This window comes from Dendrobates tinctorius, unplaced genomic scaffold, assembly GCF_039654945.1.
Source record: "Dendrobates tinctorius isolate UK_male_01 unplaced genomic scaffold, ASM3965494v1 ptg000022l, whole genome shotgun sequence".
NCBI lineage: Eukaryota > Metazoa > Chordata > Amphibia > Anura > Dendrobatidae > Dendrobates > Dendrobates tinctorius.
The window spans coordinates 47,337,260-47,360,942 of record NW_027361690.1 but is presented as its reverse complement, the minus strand read 5'-3'; the positions used below and the strand labels follow the sequence as shown (position 1 = coordinate 47,360,942).

The 23,683-nt window shown below is 46.1% G+C and overlaps 1 protein-coding gene and 5 non-coding genes across 8 annotated transcripts in view; 5 read left to right on the top strand and 1 right to left on the bottom strand.

Moving 5' to 3' along the window:
* Positions 1–14,261, bottom strand: part of FANCI (FA complementation group I) — a 115,552-nt gene extending 101,291 nt beyond the window's left edge. The window contains exons 1-5 of one of the 3 annotated variants that reach the window (XM_073568690.1): positions 14,142–14,261; positions 6,694–6,795; positions 5,198–5,270; positions 4,947–5,077; positions 947–1,100 (exon numbers count right to left, since the gene is read on the bottom strand). In XM_073568690.1, the coding sequence (XP_073424791.1) occupies positions 947–1,100; positions 4,947–5,077; positions 5,198–5,270; positions 6,694–6,777 (442 nt within the window). In that variant the 5' untranslated portion in view covers positions 6,778–6,795; positions 14,142–14,261. Of the gene's footprint in view, positions 1–946; positions 1,101–4,946; positions 5,078–5,197; positions 5,271–6,693; positions 6,796–14,021 lie in introns of all 3 variants that reach the window. The other 2 variants (XM_073568691.1, XM_073568692.1) reach the window with 2 other exon arrangements.
* Positions 14,262–14,326: 65 nt separating this feature from the next.
* TRNAR-ACG (transfer RNA arginine (anticodon ACG)) lies at positions 14,327–14,399 on the top strand. The gene has a single exon. It is a non-coding gene; the product is annotated as a tRNA-Arg (tRNA).
* A 227-nt stretch (positions 14,400–14,626) lies between these two features.
* On the top strand, positions 14,627–14,699 carry TRNAR-ACG (transfer RNA arginine (anticodon ACG)). The gene has a single exon. It is a non-coding gene; the product is annotated as a tRNA-Arg (tRNA).
* A 294-nt stretch (positions 14,700–14,993) lies between these two features.
* On the top strand, positions 14,994–15,066 carry TRNAR-ACG (transfer RNA arginine (anticodon ACG)). Its single transcript has one exon. It is a non-coding gene; the product is annotated as a tRNA-Arg (tRNA).
* A 227-nt stretch (positions 15,067–15,293) lies between these two features.
* Positions 15,294–15,366, top strand: TRNAR-ACG (transfer RNA arginine (anticodon ACG)). Its single transcript has one exon. It is a non-coding gene; the product is annotated as a tRNA-Arg (tRNA).
* Positions 15,367–15,677: 311 nt separating this feature from the next.
* Positions 15,678–15,750, top strand: TRNAR-ACG (transfer RNA arginine (anticodon ACG)). The gene has a single exon. It is a non-coding gene; the product is annotated as a tRNA-Arg (tRNA).
* The last annotated feature ends 7,933 nt before the right edge of the window (positions 15,751–23,683 follow it).

The window sequence follows — 23,683 nt, the reverse complement described above, 5'->3', positions numbered from 1 at the left end:
AATCTCGAAGTGACATGATTCAGATGACATGCCTGATGGGTCCATTCACTATGAGGAAGTAGAATTACTCTGAATTGCGTCTGGTCTCTGTTCAGCGGTGTCTTTTTTCAGACATGTACAAAACTGTGGTCGACCACGTTTTTATGCACACCTAAAAAGACAAACACAGCTGGAAAACAGACCAGTCATGTCCACAGTGTCCCCATCTGCCTCATTATAGGGAATCTTCCGTCACGGGATTCGTCTGAATTAATTCAGATATTTACAAGGAAACCCTGGTTTAAGCTCTCAACAAAGAGTGTAGGATAAACGTGAGCTGAGCCCTACTGAGATCTTTGGGAGGAAGAATGAACAAATCAAAAGTAGGTTAAGAATTGGTTTTATTTTTAAAGACGTTCCTAATGTGGTATAAGTGGTTAGACAACTTTATTTTTTGGGTCGGTGCGATTACAGAGATACCATATTTATGTTTGTCTACTATAATACACTAAAACATTTTTTTTTTTTTTTGCATCGACATCTTGATAGCTATAATTTTCCTATATTTGTGCCGACGGCGTCAGATCAGGGCTTGTTTTTTACAGGACAAGCTGACGTTTTTATTGGTATCCTTTTCAGGCACATGACATTTTTTGATCACTTTCTATTCTTATTTTTGGGAGGCAGAGTAAACTAAAACCAGCAATTCAGGATTTGGCGTTTTTTTTCTTTGGAAGGGGCTGTTATGCCATTCTACATGTGGTAAAAGTTTTTTTTGCCATATAGTGCATTAAACACGCAGTCAAAAGGAGGATATTAATGGAATAATACATGGTGGTGGTTTGTTGTGGAGCATGAGCGAACCATCAGGTTTCATTTAAGAGGTATGAATGTCTCAAAATACTTTTTCTGTAATTATTAGCAATTGCTTTATGAAGAATTGTTGGGACAGAATCCATTTTATTACCATTGCCATAGACCAAAGTTTCTTTTGACGTCAGAGCTTTGAGAACATTGGGTAACAATTCCAATGACTTTCCATTGGACAGACTTCCAGATTTCACTGCATCAAGAAACAGATCAGTCAATTCAAGAAGAGATGGCGCTGGCAGCTGATGAACCTGAAAATAAGAATGAAGCCAACAAGATTAGCTAGTCGGCTTGTCATGTTACTGCTTGAAACCCTCAAAGATGTATCTGATCAACTGTGCCTAAAATAGAGGAATATAATTGCTAGAAATTTTACTTATGTCCCATGCAAGTTAGGCCGGTTTCACACTAGCGCTTTTTCAGCGCGCGCACGGCCGGGGGTAGCTCCGCCCCCGATCCGGCTCTCTGCCCGGCGTGCCGCCCCTTCCTTGTAGCGCCGCCTCCTAGCGGACAGCGGCGCCTGCGATCGGCGCACCCTATCTTTAGCATAGGGTGCGCCGATCGTGCGCAGGCCGTGCGCTAGTTGCGCTTTGACCTGCGCTGCGCACTTTTGACGGTGCGCCGTGCGCGCCAAAATCCTTAAAGTTTGATTTTGGCGCGCACGGCGCACCGTCAAAAGTGCGCAGCGCAGGTCAAAGCGCAACTAGCGCACGGCCTGCGCACGATCGGCGCACCCTATGCTAAAGATAGGGTGCGCCGATCGCAGGCGCCACTGTCCGCTAGGAGGCGGCGCTACAAGGAAGGGGCGGGCACGCCGGGCAGAGAGCCGACTCGGGGGCGGAGCTACCCCCGGCCGTGCGCGCGCTGATAATGCGCTAATGTGAAACCAGCCTTAAAGGGGTTTTCCAAGTACACAGATTTTATAAATAGTGATGAGCGAGTATACTCGTTGCTCGGGTGGTCTCCGAGTATTTTGGCGTGCTCGGAGATTTAGTTTTTGTCGAAGTAACTGGATGATTTACGGCTAATAGACAGCCTGAATACATGTGGGGATTCCCTAACAAACAGGCATTCCCCACATGTATTCAGCCTGTCCAGCAGCCGCAAATCAAGCAGCTGAGGCGACGAAAACTAAATCTCCGAGCACGCCAAAATACTTGGAGGACACCCGAGCAACGAGTATACTCGCTCATCACTAATTGTAAAGCAAAAAATAAACTTTATAATTGACTTGCTGTTAAAAGTCTGCTCTGTTGCTGGACTATCACATGTGGTGATGTGACCTCAAGCTCCTTACTTTCTGCTAGTCTGTTCAAAGCACAGAGAGGTTTCTTGTCTGTGCACTGAATGGCTGATCCAGGAGTGAGCGCTGAAAAATTATGCCATCAGTGACCGTGGCCTGTGCTCCTCCCCAAGTTTAGGGTGACTGGGGATGTTCGCAAGGAGAGAGCATGTTGTCCACTCTGAACAAGTAATCTTATCTACCGTATATTCTCGTGTATAAGCCAACCCGAGTATCAGCCGACCCCCTAATTTTCCCACAAAAATACTGGGAAAACGTATTGACTCACGTATAAGCCTAGGGCAGAAAATGCAGCAGCTACTGGTAAATTTCAAAAATTAAAATAGATACCAATAAAAGTAAAATTAATTGAGACATCAGTAGGTTAAATGTTTTTGAATAAGCATATTGAATCAGGAGCCCCATATAATGCTCCATACAGTTCATGATAGCTCCATAAATGCTCTATACAAAATACACCCCATATAATGCTCCATACAGTTCATGGTGGGCCCCATAAGATGCTCCATACAAAATGCATCCCATATAATGCTGCACAAAGGTTAATAATGCCCCCATAAGATGCTCCATAGAATAATATGCCCCATATAATGCTCCATAAAGGTTATGGCCCCATAAGATGCTCCATAGATTATTCCCCCATAAGATGCCCCATAGAATGCTCCATAGATTATTCCCCATATGCTGCTCCATAGATTATGCCCCCATATGCTGTTCCATAGAATATACCCCATATGCTGCTCCATAGATTATGCCCCCATATGCTGACCCCATAAGATGCTCCATAGACTATGCCCCTCCATAGAATATGCCCCCATAAAATGCTCCATAGATTATGCCCCATATGCTGCTCCATAGAATATGCCCCCATATGCTGCCCATAGAATATGCTCCCATATGCTGCCCCATATATTATGCCACCATATGCTGCTGCAAAAAAAAATGCCATGCTCACCTCTCCTGCTCAGGACCCGCCACCTGAGATATTCACCTGTCCGAGGTCCATCGCTGCTCACCACTGTCTGCAGCTTGCTGTGTAAGTGACTGTTCAGCCAGCAGAGGGCGCAGAGCGCACTAACCACGTCACCGCTCCCCCTGCTGCCTGAACGTCACTGACATAGGACGCAGCAGACAGGGCTGAGCAGCGATGGACCCCAGACAGGTGAATATTGGATATACTTACCCCCTCCTGGCGCAGTCTCTGCAGCCCCGCTTCTCCCACGGTCTCCGGCAGCTCTTCATTCCTTCAGCGGTATCGCTCATTAAACTCATGAATATGCGCATATTCATGAGTTTAATGAGCAGTACCAAGTGACCGCTGAAGGCAGGAAGCGAGACCATGCGAGAAGCGGGGGGGCTGCAGAGACTGTGCCACGGGGGGTCAGTATGATCTCTCACACCCCCGCTCCCCCGCCGACCCCCAGGTATATGACTTGTGTATAAGCCGAGAGGGGGACTTTCAGCCCCAAAAAATGGGCTGAAAATCTCGGCTTATACACGAGTATATACAGTACTTGTGACTTTAGTCAGAGGGTACTGTGCAGGGTGCTCAAGTGCAGGATTACATTATAGTACATAAGTATATTGCTGGACTCATTGCTCCCCTGCAATACACTGAGCCCGTGTGGTGCCAGGGTCAGAAAATGTAACATAACTGACTGCAGGAGAGAGTCAGGATAACACACACTAGAGTGGGAGGAATGTTAGTAAGGAGAAACTGTGTGCAGAAATAAATGCATTTTCAGATTGTATAGGAGCCACTAGATGTTGCTTTGTAGGTGCAGTTGCTCGGCACTTCGGATGGGAGCTGTTCAACAGATAGAACTTTGCTTCTTGGGAAATTTAATCTTGAATCACAGAGAGAGAGAGTGGGCAGGAAAGTCATGATGTAAACAACTAACCCCAATGGTGGCTGCAGGGGGCTAAAGGGGAGCTAAAAATTAAAATAACTGGGTGTTTTGGAGACTAAATACAGAGACAGCCAGATCTTTTTTGTTCCCCCCGAAAAAATCCTTTAAGTGCAATTGTAGTATTCATAGCTAATCTGGGACTTGGTGAAAAACAAATAATGTACCTAAGCACTAACAGGCAGGTAGTTGTTACTTACCTGCCTGCTGTGCCCAGCACCGTTCTTCCCTGGCACAGAGTAGTCACAGACCGCTCCTGCTGGCGATTCAGTTGCTTCTTCTGACGTCATGTCGACAGAGCGCCGGATTCTTTTCCGCTCCACTCTTTTGACAGGGTGAGACTTCCAAAATAATTCTGATTGACAGTCGGATTCCTGCTGTCTAACTGGAGGAGCCGACTGTCAATCAGAATGACGTCGGAAGTCACGCTCTTCGACAGAAGACGGCGGAAAAGACATCAGCAGAGGCAGCTAAATCGCCGGCAGGAGTTCTCTGTGACCGCTATGTGCTGGCGATGAACGGCGCTGGGCACAACAGGCAAGTAGGTAGCAACGTTAGAGCTCAGGGATTTTGTGAAAAACAAAAAATGTGCCTGAAACCCCTTTAACTGCCAACTCCTTTGCAGTGTACATAGCACACAATGAGTAGTGAATAATGGCAACTAGCATGTTGCTGCCTGTTGGACCTGATATGGCAGAGCATGTGGGCAGCAGACTTACATCAGCTATGCCATGTCTTATACAGTGCCCTAATAAATCTGCACTGCATGTCAGTAGATGGGGGCTGAGCTCATGTTTCAGAATGAAGCTGCAGAATGAGCCTTTACATGGTCTCCTACATCCAGCATCCTGACCGTAGAATGGGCCTACACTGATTAAGTAATTTACCTCGAGCATTAGCAGGCCCACAATCTCTGCTGCCACTTCCCTCTGCAAATCTCCCGACTCAACAAGTTCTATACAATGTTTATAGACCGCGACTCTCCTGGAAACCGCGACTTCTTCAGAACATGGAGACCCTGCACACATACAAGGAGTTTCCCATTACTTTTATAAATTAGTAAATTCCTGGAGGACTGTTTGTCATGTTATGAATATAAATCTATAATGCAACTATAAAATAGCTCAATGACATTCACCTTTAAAAATGGCACGTAGTAGCGCCCCAGGTTCTTTTCCATTAACAGCATGTTTAGAGAAGAGCTTCACAAGCTGCAATAAAACATATAACATTAAACCCGATTTATACAAAGCTCTCAATATTGCAACAGGCTCTGATTTGCAATATTTATAAAACTGAGGAACAACCAAACAGCAGTAAAAGGGTTATTGATGATTGTATATAATTGATAGAAAAAAGCCTTTTTCCTAAGCTCAAAGCTTTGGGAGCAGCACTGTATGTTTCTTTCCATAGAGTGGAATAAGCGAAAGCCAGATGTCACTGACATAGGAACTCAGAATGGAATTTGTATTTTTAGTTTCAAGAGTCTGACATATTCATGTAGAGAGCGATTTCTCTGGACAGGGAATGACATCTGCAGTGTAACTGCATTTATAAGTGTGACCATAGTGAAAGAGGCCATACCGTACACAAATCAGACTGTATGTACAATATGATAGGTTCCCTTTAAGAGGCACTCCACAGACTTTCTACTGAGCCCATCTTTAGGGTCAGAGGAGCAGTGCTCGACAGAGTGCTTCTGACACAAGGTATATGGGGGGGGGGGTTTAGTGGTGTCCTACCAAAAGAAAACCTGCTGTCTGCTGTGTTAGGGTATGTCTCCACGTGGCGTATTGGCAGCACTTTGGACGCAGCTCCACCCAAAGCTCTGCCCCATTTTGTACGTGCGGTGATTCTGGATGTATTCATTGAACACATGCGGAATCAACGCATCCTATACATAGACTGTGTAATTTATCTGGCCAAGATGGAGCGTCTCTGCAAGATAGACATACTGCGGTCTAAAACGACACGCCGCATGTGCGTATACGCGGGTGGGCCACCTGTGTCTTTGAACGCATAGTGGAGATGGGATTTCATGAAATCCCCTCCACTATGCTGCAACATCTGGACGATGCGGGGCTTTTGGCGGTTACAAGTTATTCTGTTCTTTGGTGCATATGAAGAACGTGTCCTAATGATGGGATCTGAAGACAGTTTGCTGTATCCATTTCACTGTCTGTGTCATCTTGTAGAATAGACTCCTTATTGGATAGCCAAAAAAACTGTATATAGATGCTTTCCAGCCGGAGGATCCTCATTTGACAAATGTTCGGGTCGTTACAATTAACAGGTATATACACAAAGACTCTTCGTTCCCATCCACAGTTTCCTCATATATGAAATAGCTGGGATAAGAAAGGCCTTCAGTAAAATAGAAAATAAACCATCGTTCCCGAGGGTTGGACAGATATATGTCCGAGATGGTTGAGTGAATCCTGCCTTGAGCAGGGGATTGGAAATGATGACCCTGGAGATCCCTTCCAACTCTAACATTCTATGAAAACCTGTAGACAAACTGCTCCAAGAAATAAACCCATAAGATCCATTTAAAACTTCTAATTCCAGTCAATGGCAATGTTTAGTAATGGACACAGCAGCGATTCATGCCGTCAGTATGGAATAGACGTTCACCTCAGCATCTTTCAGAGTCTGGAGATATCGCTGAAGACCATCAGTTTTCTTCTCAGCAGATAAAGACAATATTTTCTTGTCCATATTGGTAGAGACAATAACCTGAAAGAAAAAAATATAGCTGTATTTACTACAAATAACCCTCATATTTATTCCAGTTTCTGTGCTTTCTTTTCGTGATGGGGTGTTATAGCACAGAAGACTAATGTACACTGCTCAAAAAAATAAATGCCGTTTTCCATCTTGCCACACTGACCTTTTTTCGGGATTAATGTTTTTTTTCTCTTTTGTAATTGTGTTTTTTATATATATGTCAATAAAGTATAATATAATTTTGCTATAAAGCCGTGTGTTATTGATTATATTAACTTGGTGGTAATTATAGGATTAAATGTTGCTTTTGGGTACCTCTAATAAGTGTACTTAATTATGATTATGGGTTTAGCTTTCCAATTCTGGTTATTGTATGTAAGAGGTTGTTGTGGATCATAATGGTATGTCCCTTTAAATATATTTTGGATACTGTTCTCCTTGTGGCCTAAGTATGGCGTGAGGATGCTGACATATGCAGGAGTGATGCCTACACTTACAGGAGGCAAAAGTGTCAGTGAGGGGAGGCTGGGATCTCTCCAAGTCTGTGTTTAATCCAATATTCAGATCGTCCTCGGCCATGCAAGTCAATGAGTGTGTAGAAAACCGTGGCCTGCACTCGGATGACATCTGCGTACAGTCCGATTTCTGCGTACCGACATAATTAAGAAAATGGGAGACATTTCATTCCTCATCTTCTCTTCATCTGAGAGAATCGGGGCACACTATGATCACACTCTGATCAAACTCTAATCAGAGTGATTAGCATAATCGGCCTGATCCTTGTGGAAGGAGAAGCTACGGCTGTCTGCATCTGCCTTTAAGGCTATGTGCACACGCTGCCGATTCACCTGCGGGTTTCCCCTGCGGTTTGACACCTGGACAATGGAACAGGTGCCAAACCGCTGCGGAATCTGCAGAAAGAATTGACATACTGCAGTTTGTAAACCGTGGAAAAACCCGCAGCGTGGGCACAGCAGTTTTGAAAACCCATAGGATAACATGGTACTGTACCAAGTCTGCAGAAGTGCTGCAGATCCGCAGCAGAATCCGCAGCGTGTGCACATACCCCAAAAGGGTACTCCCATCTCCAAGATCCTATCCCAATATATAGTAGGTATAATAATATACACAAATACCTCCAACTAGAAATGTAGTGTAGTTCTTCTGATTCGCCATGTCTCTTTCCTCATGTGCAGGGAATTGCCCTTACGGTATCCATGGTTACAACCACTGATATAGTGACAGTTAACTCGTCCTATTAAACCTACTACATATTGGGATCAGATCTTGGCGATGGCATACTCCTTAAGGAGCCTATCTTCACCCTTTTGTAGTTTGCACTCTTCACTTGCCGGTATTAGCCTTTTTTGCTCCCCTCTCCAACAGCAATAATAATATAATAAATTTTATTTTTATAGCGCCGACATATTCCGCAGCACTTTACATTTCAGAGGGGATTTGTACAGACAATAGACATTACAGCATAACAATCACATAGATTATAACAAATACCAAGAGGAATGAGGGCCCTGCTCGCAAGCTTACAGTCTATGAGGAAAGAGGTAGACACGAAAGGTGGGTGGTAACAGTTGCCCTGATTGTATGGACCAGCCATAATGTTAAGTGTGCAACAGTACAGACACAGAGGGCTAATGGATGCATAAAGCATGTGGGAACATGATGCTGGGAACCTGGTTATGGTAAAACTTTTGGCTGTGCCACACAGGGATAGATTAGGTTAATGTGTTGAGGCGATAGGCCAGTCTGAATAAATGCGTTTTCAGGGCACGCTTAAAATTGTGGGGATTGGGGACTAATCGTATTGACCTGGGAAGTGCATTCCAAAGAATTGGCGCGGCGCGTGTAAAGTCTTGGAGACGGGAGTGGGAGGTTCTGACTATTGAGGATGCTAACCTCAGGTCATCAGCAGAACGGAGGGCGCGGGTAGTGTGGTATACTGAAACAAGGGAGGAGATGTAGGGTGGTGCTGAGCCATGGAGGGCTTTGTGGGTGAGGGTAATAAGTTTATACTGAATTCTGGAGTGGATGGGTAGCCAGTGTAATGACTGGCACAAGGTAGAGGCATCGGTGTAACGATTGGTGAGGAATATTATCCTGGCTGCAGCATTCAAGACAGATTGGAGAGGGGAGAGTTTGTTAAGAGGGAGACCGATTAGAAGAGAGTTACAATAGTCCAGACGGGAATGAATAAGAGAAACAGTAAGAGTTTTTGCAGAGTCAAAAGTAAGAAAAGGTCGAATTCTAGAAATGTTTTTGAGGTGCAGATGACAAGAGCGAGCCAGTGATCGATTGTGGGGGGCAAAGGAAAGCTCGGAATCAAGTATGACCCCAAGACAGCGGGCCTGTTGCTGAGGAGTAATAGTGGAACCACACACGGAAATGGCAATGTCGGGTATAGGTACATTAGTAGCGGGAGGAAACACCAGGAGTTCAGTCTTTGACAGGTTCAGTTTCAGATATAGTGAGGACATGATGTTAGACACAGCGTTTAGACAATCGCCGGTGTTTTCTAGAAAGGCTGGCGTGATGTCAGGAGAAGAAGCGTATAATTGGGTGTCATCAGCATAGAGATGGTACTGGAAACCAAATCTAATGATTGTTTGACCAATAGGGGCAGTGTACAAGGAGAAGAGGAGGGGGCCTAGAACTGATCCTTGGGGAACCCCAACAGTAAGGGGAAGGTGAGAGGAGGAGGAACCGGCAAAAGATACAGTAAAGGAGCGGTCAGAGAGATAGGAGGAGAACCAGGAGAGAACGGTGTCCTTGAGGCCAATGGAACGGAGCATAGTGAGGAGGAGCTGATGATCCACAGTGTCGAATGCTGCAGAGAGATCCAAGAGAATTAGCATGGAGTAATGACCATTTGATTTAGCTGTTAGCAGATCATTAGAGACTTTGGTGAGGGCAGTTTCAGTGGAGTGTAAAGAGCGGAAACCGGATTGGAGAGGGTCGAGAACAGAGTTTTCTGAGAGATAGCGGATAAGACGGGAGTGGACCAGACGTTCCAGGAGTTTAGAGATGAAGGGAAGATTAGAGACAGGTCTATAGTTAGCGGCACAGTTTTGATCGAGGGATGGTTTTTTAAGTAGTGGATGTATGATGGCATGCTTAAATGAGGAGCGAAAAATACCAGAAGAGAGAGAGAGGTTAAATATTTTAGTTAGGTGAGGGGTGACAGCAGGGGACAGGGACTGGAGGAGATGTGACGGAAATGGGTCACTGGTGCAAGTAGTTGGGCGAGAAGATGCAAGGAGCCTGCTTACTTCTTCTGTGACTGGTTCAAAATCAGAGAGTGAGCTAGATGCAGTGAGGGAGGGAGGACAGTGCATGGTATGAGGTGATTGGGAGATAATTTCCTGTCGAATCTGGTCAATTTTTTCTTTGAAGTAATTGGCCAGATCGTCAGCTCGGAGCTCTGTGGTTGGGGCCTGTACTCTTGGATTGAGTAGAGAATGAAAAGTGTCAAAGAGACGTTTCGGGTTATTGGACAGTGAGGTGATGAGGGTGTTGAAATAGGTTTGTTTTGAGAGGGCAATGTTGTATGTTCTAAGCATAAACTTATAATGGATGAAATCTTCGTGTAGATTGGATTTTCTCCACAGCAGTATTCAGTTGTATAAGAATGTGCCAACAGTCCTTCAGAATGAGAACAGCAGGGCACAGAGCCAGCAGGACAGAGGGGCGACCGGGGACAGAGGGGTAAGCATGTGCCATTTTGTTTATTTTATATAGCATATTTGGGCATATATAGCAATTAAAAGGAATAGAAACTAGTTTCCATATTACACATGGCACAGAAAAGAAGATCAACTCTACAGAGTATTCCATTGTTTAGCTGCAGTATATTGTTAGCCGGACGCAGCGCATTACAGTAGTAGAGTGACTATTACATCACAGATCCAAGAGAACTCATGCAACCAGACAAGACTTTCACTGCAACAGGCTGCTCCTGTACACACCACGTAGTAACCTCCCTCCTGTGAGTATACCCCCGTACACACCACCTAGTAACCTCCCTCCTGTGAGTATACCCCCGTACACACCACCTAGTAACCTCTCTCCTGTGAGTATACCTCCGTACACACCACCTAGTAACCTCCCTCCTGTGAGCATACCCCATATACACACCACCTAGTAACCTGCACCCTGTGAGTATACCCCCGTACACACCACCTAGTAACCTCCCTCCTGTGAGTATACCCCCGTACACACCACCTAGTAACCTCCCTCCTGTGAGTATACCCCCGTACACACCACCTAGTAACCTCCCTCCTGTGAGTATACTCCCATACACACCACCTAGTAACCTCCCTCCTGTGAGTATACCCCCGTACACACTACCTAGTAACCTCCCTCCTGTGAGTATACTCCCGTACACACTACCTAGTAACCTCCCTCCTGTGAGTATACTCCCGTACACACCACCTAGTAACCTGCACCCCGTCAGTATACCCCCGTACACACCACCTAGTCACCTGCCCCTGTGAGTATACCCCCGTACACACCACCTAGTAACCTCCCTCCTGTGAGTATACCCCCGTACACACCACCTAGTAACCTGCCCCTGTGAGTATACCCCCGTACACACCACCTAGTAACCTGCCCCTGTGAGTATACCCCCGTACACACCACCTAGTAACCTGCCCCTGTGAGTATACTCCCGTACACACCACCTAGTAACCTGCACCCTGTGAGTATACCCCCGTACACACCACCTAGTAACCTGCACCCTGTGAGTATACCCCCGTACACACCACCTAGTAACCTGCACCCTGTGAGTATACCCCCGTACACACCACCTAGTAACCTGCCCCTGTGAGTATACCCCCGTACACACCACCTAGTAACCTCCCTCCTGTGAGTATACCCCCGTACACACCACCTAGTCACCTGCCCCTGTGAGTATACCCCCGTACACACCACCTAGTAACCTCCCTCCTGTGAGTATACCCCCGTACACACCACCTAGTAACCTGCCCCTGTGAGTATACCCCCGTACACACCACCTAGTAACCTGCCCCTGTGAGTATACTCCCGTACACACCACCTAGTAACCTGCACCCCGTCAGTATACCCCCGTACACACCACCTAGTAACCTGCCCCTGTGAGTATACCCCCGTACACACCACCTAGTAACCTGCCCCTGTGAGTATACTCCCGTACACACCACCTAGTAACCTGCACCCCGTCAGTATACCCCCGTACACACCACCTAGTCACCTGCCCCTGTGAGTATACCCCCGTACACACCACCTAGTAACCTCCCTCCTGTGAGTATACTCCCCGTACACACCACCTAGTCACCTGCCCCTGTGAGTATACCCCCGTACACACCACCTAGTAACCTCCCTCCTGTGAGTATACCTCCGTACACACCACCTAGTAACCTCCCTCCTGTGAGCATACCCCATATACACACCACCTAGTAACCTGCACCCTGTGAGTATACCCCCGTACACACCACCTAGTAACCTCCCTCCTGTGAGTATACCCCCGTACACACCACCTAGTAACCTCCCTCCTGTGAGTATACCCCCGTACACACCACCTAGTAACCTGCCCCTGTGAGTATACCCCCGTACACACCACCTAGTAACCTGCCCCTGTGAGTATACCCCCGTACACACCACCTAGTAACCTGCCCCTGTGAGTATACTCCCGTACACACCACCTAGTAACCTGCACCCTGTGAGTATACCCCCGTACACACCACCTAGTAACCTGCACCCTGTGAGTATACCCCCGTACACACCACCTAGTAACCTGCACCCTGTGAGTATACCCCCGTACACACCACCTAGTCACCTGCCCCTGTGAGTATACCCCCGTACACACCACCTAGTAACCTCCCTCCTGTGAGTATACCCCCGTACACACCACCTAGTCACCTGCCCCTGTGAGTATACCCCCGTACACACCACCTAGTAACCTCCCTCCTGTGAGTATACCCCCGTACACACCACCTAGTAACCTGCCCCTGTGAGTATACCCCCGTACACACCACCTAGTAACCTGCCCCTGTGAGTATACTCCCGTACACACCACCTAGTAACCTGCACCCCGTCAGTATACCCCCGTACACACCACCTAGTCACCTGCCCCTGTGAGTATACCCCCGTACACACCACCTAGTAACCTCCCTCCTGTGAGTATACCCCCGTACACACCACCTAGTAACCTGCCCCTGTGAGTATACCCCCGTACACACCACCTAGTCACCTGCCCCTGTGAGTATACCCCCGTACACACCACCTAGTAACCTGCCCCTGTGAGTATACTCCCGTACACACCACCTAGTAACCTGCACCCTGTGAGTATACCCCCGTACACACCACCTAGTAACCTGCACCCTGTGAGTATACCCCCGTACACACCACCTAGTAACCTGCACCCTGTGAGTATACCCCCGTACACACCACCTAGTAACCTGCCCCTGTGAGTATACCCCCGTACACACCACCTAGTAACCTGCACCCCGTCAGTATACCCCCGTACACACCACCTAGTAACCTGCCCCTGTGAGTATACCCCCGTACACACCACCTAGTAACCTGCACCCCGTGAGTATACCCCCGTACACACCACCCAGTAACCTGCACCCTGTGAGTATACCCCCGTACACACCACCTAGTAACCTCCCTCCTGTGAGTATACCCCCGTACACACCACCTAGTAACCTGCACCCTGTGAGTATACCCCCGTACACACCACCTAGTAACCTGCACCCTGTGAGTATACCCCCGTACACACCACCTAGTAACCTGCACCCTGTGAGTATACCCCCGTACACACCACCTAGTAACCTTCCCCCTGTGAGTATACCCCCGTACACACCACCTAGTAACCTGCCCCTGTGAGTATACCCCCGTACACACCACCTAGTAACCTGCACCCCGTCAGTATACCCCCGTACACACCACCTAGTAACCTGCCCCTGTGAGTATACCCCCGTACACACCACCTAGTAACCTGCACCCCGTGAGTATACCCCCGTACACACCACCCAGTAACCTGCACCCCGTCAGTATACCCCGGCACTGCTCCTGTGCTCAGCACTGCTGGGTGAAGAGTGGCGCCCCCTATGCCCGGTAACAGTACATGCCGTCTGTAGCCTGAGCACGCTCTATTACGGAGGACAGCACAGGCTGCCCCGAGACATGGCGCCTACTGATACCGCGCTCACGTGTCTGTCCCGGCAGCTCTGGGCGCATACCGGCAGCGCTGACTGAGCGCATCCACAGCTTATAACTCTCCGCTTTCTATGACTCCATCATCCCCGCCCTACACCTTGCTGGCTCCTTCATAACGTCACACCCGTGCACAGCGCGCTCACCCCACTCCAGGCACAAGCGGCGCACAGTCCTAACGGTGACCCGACCCCGGAGACCAGCGCAGCGCGCGGGATCCGAATCTGCCGCGCCTGACGTCACTTCCGTCATGAGCAGCACGTGCCCCAAACAGAGAACCTCTGACGCGCAGCTGCATTACAAGGCAAGAAGGGCTGCAGGCTGACTGCACGGGCCAGTGGCGCAATGGATAACGCGTCTGACTACGGATCAGAAGATTCTAGGTTCGACTCCTGGCTGGCTCGCATTTGTTTTTCTATACAGTACTTAGATTTGTAGTTCATGTGTGTGACTCTTTGCGTTGTATTTAGTATGGTTAGTATTGTCCTTGTATTGTGAAGACATTATTATTAGTTTTAGTATTGTAGTTTATTAATTATGGCTTAGTGCCCAATAGTTACTAATGAGTTTTGGGTATAGTCTCTTCACACTTTACTATGAGACACCGCACTGGAGCCTGAGCTCCGGTAGAGGGCCAGTGGCGCAATGGATAACGCGTCTGACTACGGATCAGAAGATTCTAGGTTCGACTCCTGGCTGGCTCGTCTCATCTCATTTTTCTTCACTGAAACCGAAGACTCTGCTGACTGCAGCCGACGTGATTGGTAGAACCTTGCGGCTTTATTATTTGATATGGTTTTGCACAGTATCTGTTGTTCTGGCACCTTCTGTTTCTGCCATCCATATAGAAATGTTACATTTTATTGATGCTTTTGCAGACACTTGGCCTGAAAGGCAGGCGAAAAGTATCCAGCACACAGCTAGTTAATCAGCACTCCCTGCGACTCCCACCAGCGTGTCCCCCTGTAGAACTCAAAACCAAAACGTTCACCAGGGCAGGGCCAGTGGCGCAATGGATAACGCGTCTGACTACGGATCAGAAGATTCTAGGTTCGACTCCTGGCTGGCTCGCATTTGTTTTTCTATACAGTACTTAGATTTGTAGTTCATGTGTGTGACTCTTTGCGTTGTATTTAGTATGGTTAGTATTGTCCTTGTATTGTGAAGACATTATTATTAGTTTTAGTATTGTAGTTTATTAATTATGGCTTAGTGCCCAATAGTTACTAATGAGTTTTGGGTATAGTCTCTTCACACTTTACTATGAGACACCGCACTGGAGCTTGAGCTCCGGTAGAGGGCCAGTGGCGCAATGGATAACGCGTCTGACTACGGATCAGAAGATTCTAGGTTCGACTCCTGGCTGGCTCGTCTCATCTCATTTTTCTTCACTGAAACCGAAGACTCTGCTGACTGCAGCCGACGTGATTGGTAGAACCTTGCGTAGAACCTTACCTGGGTAGAACCTTATTTGATATGGTTTTGCACAGTATCTGTTGTTCTGGCACCTTCTGTTTCTGCCATCCATATAGAAATGTTACATTTTATTGATGCTTTTGCAGACACTTGGCCTGAAAGGCAGGCGAAAAGTATCCAGCACACAGCTAGTTAATCAGCACTCCCTGCGACTCCCACCAGCGTGTCCCCCTGTAGAACTCAAAACCAAAACGTTCACCAGGGCAGGGCCAGTGGCGCAATGGATAACGCGTCTGACTACGGATCAGAAGATTCCAGGTTCGACTCCTGGCTGGCTCGGTGACTTTTTTTTTTTCCTTTTTATATATTCCTCTCCTTTCATGCTGTGCTTTACAGTGTCTATCATAAGTACATGTCCGAAGGATTCCCTGACATACATTTGCAGCTAATGCCTTTTTTTTTTTAAACGTGTAACTTTATGCCCTAAAAAGTCACTTAGGCTACTTTCACACTTCAGTTTTTTGACGTCAGGTGCAATCCGGCAGAGATTAAAAAAACGGATCCGTTTCCGTTTGAAAAAAAACGGATGCACCAGATCCTTTGTTTAGACGGATCCGTTTCAGCCAGCAATGTTTGAAATGTAAAGTTATAGGACGAGAGAGAGATTTTGCGCCGCTTACAGGGTTAACATTCATGCCAGACAAAATCTACCGGGCATGCGCTGTTTACAAAAGCGGTCCGGCACAGAAAAAAAACGTTACATGACACGTTTTTTCTATACGCCGGATCGATACTTTTTGCCGTAAAAAGCAATGCGGCACCAATGTAAGTCAATGTGGGAAAAACCGGATCCGACGAGACATAGCGCCGGATCCGGTTTTGCACATTTTCGCCGCAGGGCGCCGGATTCAGAAAGCCTGAAGTGTGAAAGTGGAATTAAAAAGGTGAAAGCTAAAAAATGAAGCACGTTTTTACCTTGCACAAAATTCATTAACTTGTGCCATTTTTAAGAATTTGGTGCAAAAAAAAGGCCAGTGGTTTAGCACAGTGGGGCCATCATACTGTGTAGCAGGATATGGCACCATCATAAAGCGTGGAGGGCTTTGGGGGCCATCAACTGTATTTGGTGCAACCTGTGCAGCCGCACATTGGCCCAAGAGGTAAGGTGGCCAATTTCTACCTCCAAATTAGGTGAAATTGTGCATTTTGATGAGCTCTTGGACTGCAAAGAGCCCATATATTGTTGGGTTTTTTTTACAGGGTCTGTGTCCACCAATGGGCCCTCATAATGTTTTGGTGGACCATTGGGGCCATCATACAATGCTTTGGGACTTAGAAGCCATTATTCTGCTTCATGGGACTTTAAGGCCATCATACGGTGTTGTGGGACTGTGGGAAAGGACCAAAATGTGTGTGGGGCTGTGAGAGACATCATACTGTGTGTGGGGGAGGCTGTGTGGGCAATCACACTGTATGGAGTGCTGTGGGGGGCTGTCGTACTGTGTTTTGGACTGTGGAGGCCATTATACTGTTTAGGCAGACTGTTGGGGCCATCATACGGATTTTGGGACTTGGAAGCCATTATCCTGTTTAGTGGGATTTGAAGGCCATCATACTGTATTGGCGTCACTGGAGGCCTCCTGTGTGTGGGGGAACTGGGGGGACAGCACTCTGTTGGGGCACTATGGGGGCACAATATGTGTTGTAAGTACTATGGAGGAATGCATGCACTATAACGTTTCATATTGTGTTTGGATGCATTTTTGTTGGCACCATACTTTATGGGGGCTATGAAAAGTTTCTCATAGTGAGTGAGAACACTAAGAGACATTAATTGGGGCACAATTACTTTGTATGTGCCACAATACATGTCCCTGTCAGAGGCGCAGATAGGAGTTTGACTCGGGGGGGCGGCAAAACAGCTGAGTGGGCCCCTTACCAGGTAACCCTGTTTACAACTATGGTGGTGCATCCTAATGGTGGATGTAGGAGAACCTCATGGTGTGGTGATATTTGTCACTTGTATGTGTATTATTGGTCACTATGTGGTGGTAATATGTGGTCTGTTCATGGTGTGGTGGTATTTATTCCTTGTATGTGCTATTATTCGGTCACTGTGGTGGTAGCATGTGATCTGGTCATGGTGTGGCAGTATTTGTTCCTTGTATGTGGAATAATTTGGGTACTACGTGGTGGTAACATGTGGTCAGGCCATGATGTGGCGGTATTTATTCCTTATATGTGGTATTATTCGGTCACTACGTGGTGGTAATATGTAGTCAAGCCCTGATGTGGTGGTATTTGTCTCTTGTATTTATTCATTGTGCAACACCCAAGTAGTGATCTCCGAGGCAGAGGTGATACGCATCCTGAAGGGACTTAAGGTCAAAAAGGCACCTGGCCCTGATGGTGTATCTCCAATGTGTCTGAAAGTATGTGCTACCCAGCTTGCCCCTATACTGACAAATATATACAATGTGTCACTGAAAGAGTGCGTTGTACCTCAGTGTTGGAAAAGTTCCACAATTATCCCTGTCCCCAAGAAAGTGGGATCCTCTGAGTTGAACGACTATAGACCAGTAGCACTCACATCTGTAGCTATGAAAGTCTTCGAAAGAATTATGATGTCACACCTGATAAAATTCACGCAGAAGCTATGGGACCCGCTTCAGTTTGCCTATAAGGAGAATCGTTCGGCAAACGACACTGTCAATCTGGCACTGAAGTACATTTTGGATCATACAGATGAACGGCACTCATATGTCCAGATTCTTTTTCATGGACTTTAGCTCAGCGTTCAATACCATTGATCCGAATTTACTTCATAAGAAAATGGTAGCTCTTGGAGTCCCTCTCAACTTATGCTTGTGGATTTATAACTTCCTGACAGCCAGGATACAGAGTGTAAAAGTTGGACCATTCACTTCGGACACCTTGGTCACAAACATCGGGGCACCTCAGGGGTGTGTTTTGTCCCCGTTACTGTTTTCTCTCTATACGAATGATTGCATCTCTTCAGCAGACTCAGTAAAAATCTTGAAATTTGCCGATGATATGACACTGATTGGTCTCATCAGGGGAAATGCTGAAGACTTGTATCGGAGTGAGGTGAAAAGAATATGTGACTGGTGTAAAGCCAATAATCTTGTACTCAACACTAAAAAAACTGCTGAGATGGTTGTGGATTTTAGGAAAGATCAACATGAGATACTTCCAATCTACATCCATGACGAAGTGGTTCTTAGGGTCACAGAGACCAAATTCCTTGGTGTTATCATCTCTCATGATCTTAAATGGGGGAAAAACGTGGATGCTGTTATAAGAAAAGCACAACAGAGGATGTTCTTCCTGCGTCAGCTGAAAAGATATGGTTTGTCTAAGAATCTGCTGATCTTATTCTTTAATGCTGTCATCAGATCTGTGATTTGTTCCTCTCTGATAGTCTGGTATGGGGGAGCCACTGCGCATGACAAACTCTGCTTACAAAGGACTTTCAGAACAGCAGAGAGAATTATAGGCTCCCCCCTGCCTAAAATCCAGGATCTTTATGATAAGAGTATTCGATCCCACGCATTGAAAATTTCATCCGATCCCTCTCACCCGGGACACTCCTCATTCCAACTACTCCCTTCAGGACGTCGCTTCAGAGTCCCCAAATGCAGCACCAACCGCCATATGAACAGCTTCTATCCACTCTCTGTTCAACAATTAAATCGTCATGTGTAGACTATATACTGTATCTGTTTTGTTAGATGTTACTTGTTGTATCTGTTGTTATATATTATGTTGCCTCTTTGCCACAAAGAATTCCTTGTATATATGTAATATGTACTTGGCGATAATAAATTTGATTGATTGATTGATTGTATGTGGTATTATTGATCATTTAATAATGAATGTGACACATTCCCTTAAAGTAAAATAAATACAAAATATATCTAAAAGAGCATAGGATATTTTGAGAAATGTTTAATAGGTTAGAGTCGCATAGAGTGCCACCAAAAGAGTCCACCTTTTCATGCTGGTGGCTTAAAAAATCTTTTGGCCTAAACAAGAGCTGATAGCTATGTATGTAATATGGTGTTCAATGGGAACTGTTAATGTGTGATTGTTGAGGACAGTGGAGTTTTCCCAACAGTGGGTGTTGGGACTTTGGAAGGTTTAATGGATGGAGGTGGAGCTGAGGTGGCGCAGAATCTCAAGGTGGCCTGGAAATGTTACCAGTATGGGGCCCTAAAAGTCTTGGTGGCAACCCTGAATAGATTGACGTCATTGAGCTATATAATCAGTGCAGTGCTTGTGTAGCTTACTGTACATATATTTAGCTAATAATTAAATAAAATAAAAAAATGTTGTGGGGTCCCCCATATTTTTGATAAACAGCAGAGGGAAAGCCAACAGCTCTGGGCTGATGTTTATAGACTGGGAAGGGGGTCATAAACATGAAGCTTCACAGTCTATTAATGTAAGCTCGCAGCTGTCTACTTTACTGGTTATAAACAAGTGGTGACTCCTACCCCCCCAAAAAAAACCACAAATGACATGGGGTCCACCCTACAATTATTAACCAACAAAGGCAAGGCAGACCGCTACGGGTTGATATTAATAGCCTAGGAAGGGGCCATGGATATTGGCCCCCTCCCAGACTGAGAACATCAGCCCTCAGCCACCTCAGAAATGGCGCATCCATTAGTTGCGCTAATTCTGGCGCTTAGTCTCCGCTCCTCCCACTTGCCCTGGTGCAGTGGCAAGTGGGGTAATAGTTGTGGAGTTGATGTTGATGTCAGCTTTTTTTTTTTGTTCGCTGACATCAAGCCCAGGGTTTAGTAATGGAGAGGCATCTATAGGACACCCCCATTACAAACCTCATCATCACATTTAATAAAGGCACATGCAGGGTAATGTGCTTTAATTGAAATAAACATACAAAGTCCTTTATTTGAAATAGAAACTCCCCGTCCTTCTTTTACCCATTTATTAAAATCCAAAGTAAAATAAAAAAAAATCCTCCCCGTTCGCCAATAATGCATTTAATGTCCCACGATGAGCCCAACTCAGCTACATCTGGATGCAATGCTGAGAGGTTACCTCAGTGCTTCAGTGTCAAGCGCTGACATCACTGAGGTGATCGGAATTCGTTGGCTATGATTCTCCATCCCAAAAAATGGGATGAAAATTGATCAGCCATATGCGCCTCAAGGTGGCACAAATAACAAGCCAAATATTTCTTCACTGATGTAAAAATTAAAAAGAAAAGTTTCAGAATTTAACAGCACAGGTGAAATATTTTTAAGTCACTTTGTTTTTTAATTCATTTGCTATTTCCAGAATCTGACTGGCAGGAAAAACTTACTATGGATTTTATATCACACAGTGAATGACATAAAAATGAAACTGGAAGAAAACTATACTACATTTCTAATTGGAGGTATTTGCTAACATTACTATTTTTACACCTACTACATATTGGAATAGGATCTTGGAGATGGGAATGCCCTTCAATGAAAAAAAATTGAAGTGTTTTAAGATAAGGTTCAAAATTAAAGGGACCCTGTGGGCACAGAATGAGTCTGAAGCAACCGGTACCAGGATGTCTATTTCACCTGCAGTGACACCATGACCGGATGCGCCGACGCGCCGCGGCACTAGCCGCCCTTCAACTATAAGCTACTAGCTTGATCATTTGAACTTCCCAGTGGTCTCATGGTATGACTATTATTTTCTGTTTAGTACATGGCTTATTTAAATACCCTAGATTCTCTCCACACGAGCACACTCCCGGAAGAATAGGCAAAACGCGCGTTGGCATGGGACACGGAGCGGTCATCTAGCACTTGCCTCTTATCAGGTTAAAGAAAAACATGCATCAATCCCTCTATATTATTACAGTCTGCACTTGTTATGTATTTGGATGCTGAGTTTAACTATTTTAATCATTATTATTATTATTATTATTATCTATTTATATAGCGCCATTGATTCCATGGTGCTGTACATGAGAAGGGGTTACATACAAATTACAGATATCACTTACAGTAAACAAACTAACAATCACAGACAGATATAGAGGGGAGAGAGGACCCTGCCCTTTCAGGCTTACGTTCTACAGGATGGTGGGGAAGGAGACAGTAGGTTGGGGGGGTTGCTGCAGCTCCAATGATGGTGAGGCGGTAGCTCCAGTAGTGGTGAGGGGGCAGCGGGGATCATTGCAGGCTGTAGGCTTTCCTGAAGAGATGGGTTTTCAGGTTCCGTCTCAAGGATCCGAGTGTGGTTGAAAGCCGGACGTGTTGGGGCAAAGAATTCCAGAGGATGGGGGCTATTCGGGAGAAGTCTTGGAGGCGGTTGGGTGAGGAGCGAATAAGTGTGGAGGAGAGAAGGAGGTCTTGGGAGGATTGGAGATTACGTGAGGGAAGATATCGGGAGATTAATTCAGAGATATATTGAGGAGACAGGTTATGGAAGGCCTTGTAGGTCAGTATTAGTAATTTGAATAGGATACGCTGAGGGAGTGGGAGCCAGTGAAGAGGGGAGAAGAGGAGGAGTAGTGAGGAGAGAGATGAATTAGTCGGGCAGCAGAGTTAAGGATGGACTGGAGAGGTGCAAGGGTGTTAGCAGGGAGGCCACAGAAAAGAATGTTGCAGTAGTCGAGACGGGAAATGATGAGGGCATGCACAAGCATTTTAGTAGAGTGAGGGTTGATGAAGGGACGGATTCTGGAAATATTTTTGAGCTGGAGGCGGCAGGAAGTGGAGAGAGCTTGGATGTGCGGTTTGAAGGACAGGGCAGAGTCAAGGGTTTCTCCGAGGCAGCGGACCTCCGGTACGGGGGAAAGCGTGATGTCTTCAATTGTTATAGATAGGTCAGGTAAGGAAGATCTGTGAAATGAGGGAAAGATGATCAGTTCAGATTTGTCCACATTCAGTTTGAGGAAGCGGGAGGAGAAGAAGCAGGATATAGCTGATAGACACTTCCGGATTTTGGAGAGCAGAGAGGTGACATCTGGGCCAGAGAGATAGACCTGAGTGTCATCAGTATCATAAATGAATGCAGTGTGTACGTAGCAAACTAATATACTGAGATAATATATCACTATGTGATTTAAAGTTTACCCTTATCCACCGATACTGTCAGTTATCACTAGGCATGATCCTGTGCTCTGTCACACCTTTGACTCTTGCAGCAAAAAGGCATACTACTAGACAGACTTAGGCCAGGTTCATATTGCGGTAACATAGCCCGTTCAACGCATAGCGTTGACGGGATGCGATATGCGTTATGCTATACCGCTACCTCTGATGATTCATCAGCTCTAGCGGTGACGATGCCTCAGAGGCTGCAGCCCGCGTCCGAGGCTCCGTCAGTGAATGACAGCACATCTCGAATGCGTGCCGCTTTATGGCATGCGGCGCCCAACAATGGAGGGCAATGGCAGCGTTAACGAACTGCGTTACACCGCGTTTTAACGCAGTCCGTCTAACGGACTGCCAAGACGCAATGTGAACCCAGACTTATAGCATTGTGCAATTTCTGATTCAATTGAGCTCACCTTCTGCTGAGAGTCACACTTGTTTTTTTTTCCACAGGACTAATGAAGGTTCTTTATGCACTTTTTACCATGATCATGTGATTATTCAATCATAAGAAAGGACTTTTATGTCGAATATATACTTTCCGCTGCATCTCCATGCTGACACAAGGCATCTTTTTATGTCTTTCATATTTATTATTCTGTGTTGTAAATTTATCAAATAAAATTTATGTCTAGTCTATGTGTGGATACAGACATTCCTTTCGCCAGACTTCATTTGGGTTTTGTTTATTTTTATAATGTACGGAGTGTGACCTGTGTGGTGTAATGACCACTGTGTCCGCTAGGGGGCGCTGTGTGGATGTCCCAAGAGAGAGGATGAGTGTCAGAATATGGAAGGACAGTTATGTATCTCAAGGTGGGTGGCCTTGAGATGGAGACTGATGCATGTGTTGTGCAGCAGTGAGACTGCGAAGTGCTGTGTCAATGTGTCAGGGAGAAGTCTCCAGGTAACTAGGGAGACGGGCGGACCTAGTTACCTACAAACCCACCCAGGGGTGTGTTTAGTACACTATAGCAAAAGACTGGGAGTGTGTGAAAGACCTGTGATGAGGTCATAGCCATGTGAGCCCCATGTGAACTGCATTGTATTTTTATATGGTATGCATTGCTGAATTCCACCTGTTATGAATGAGTCACCGGAGGAGGAAAAAACAAAAATGCAAGCTAAGTCCAGAAAACCGG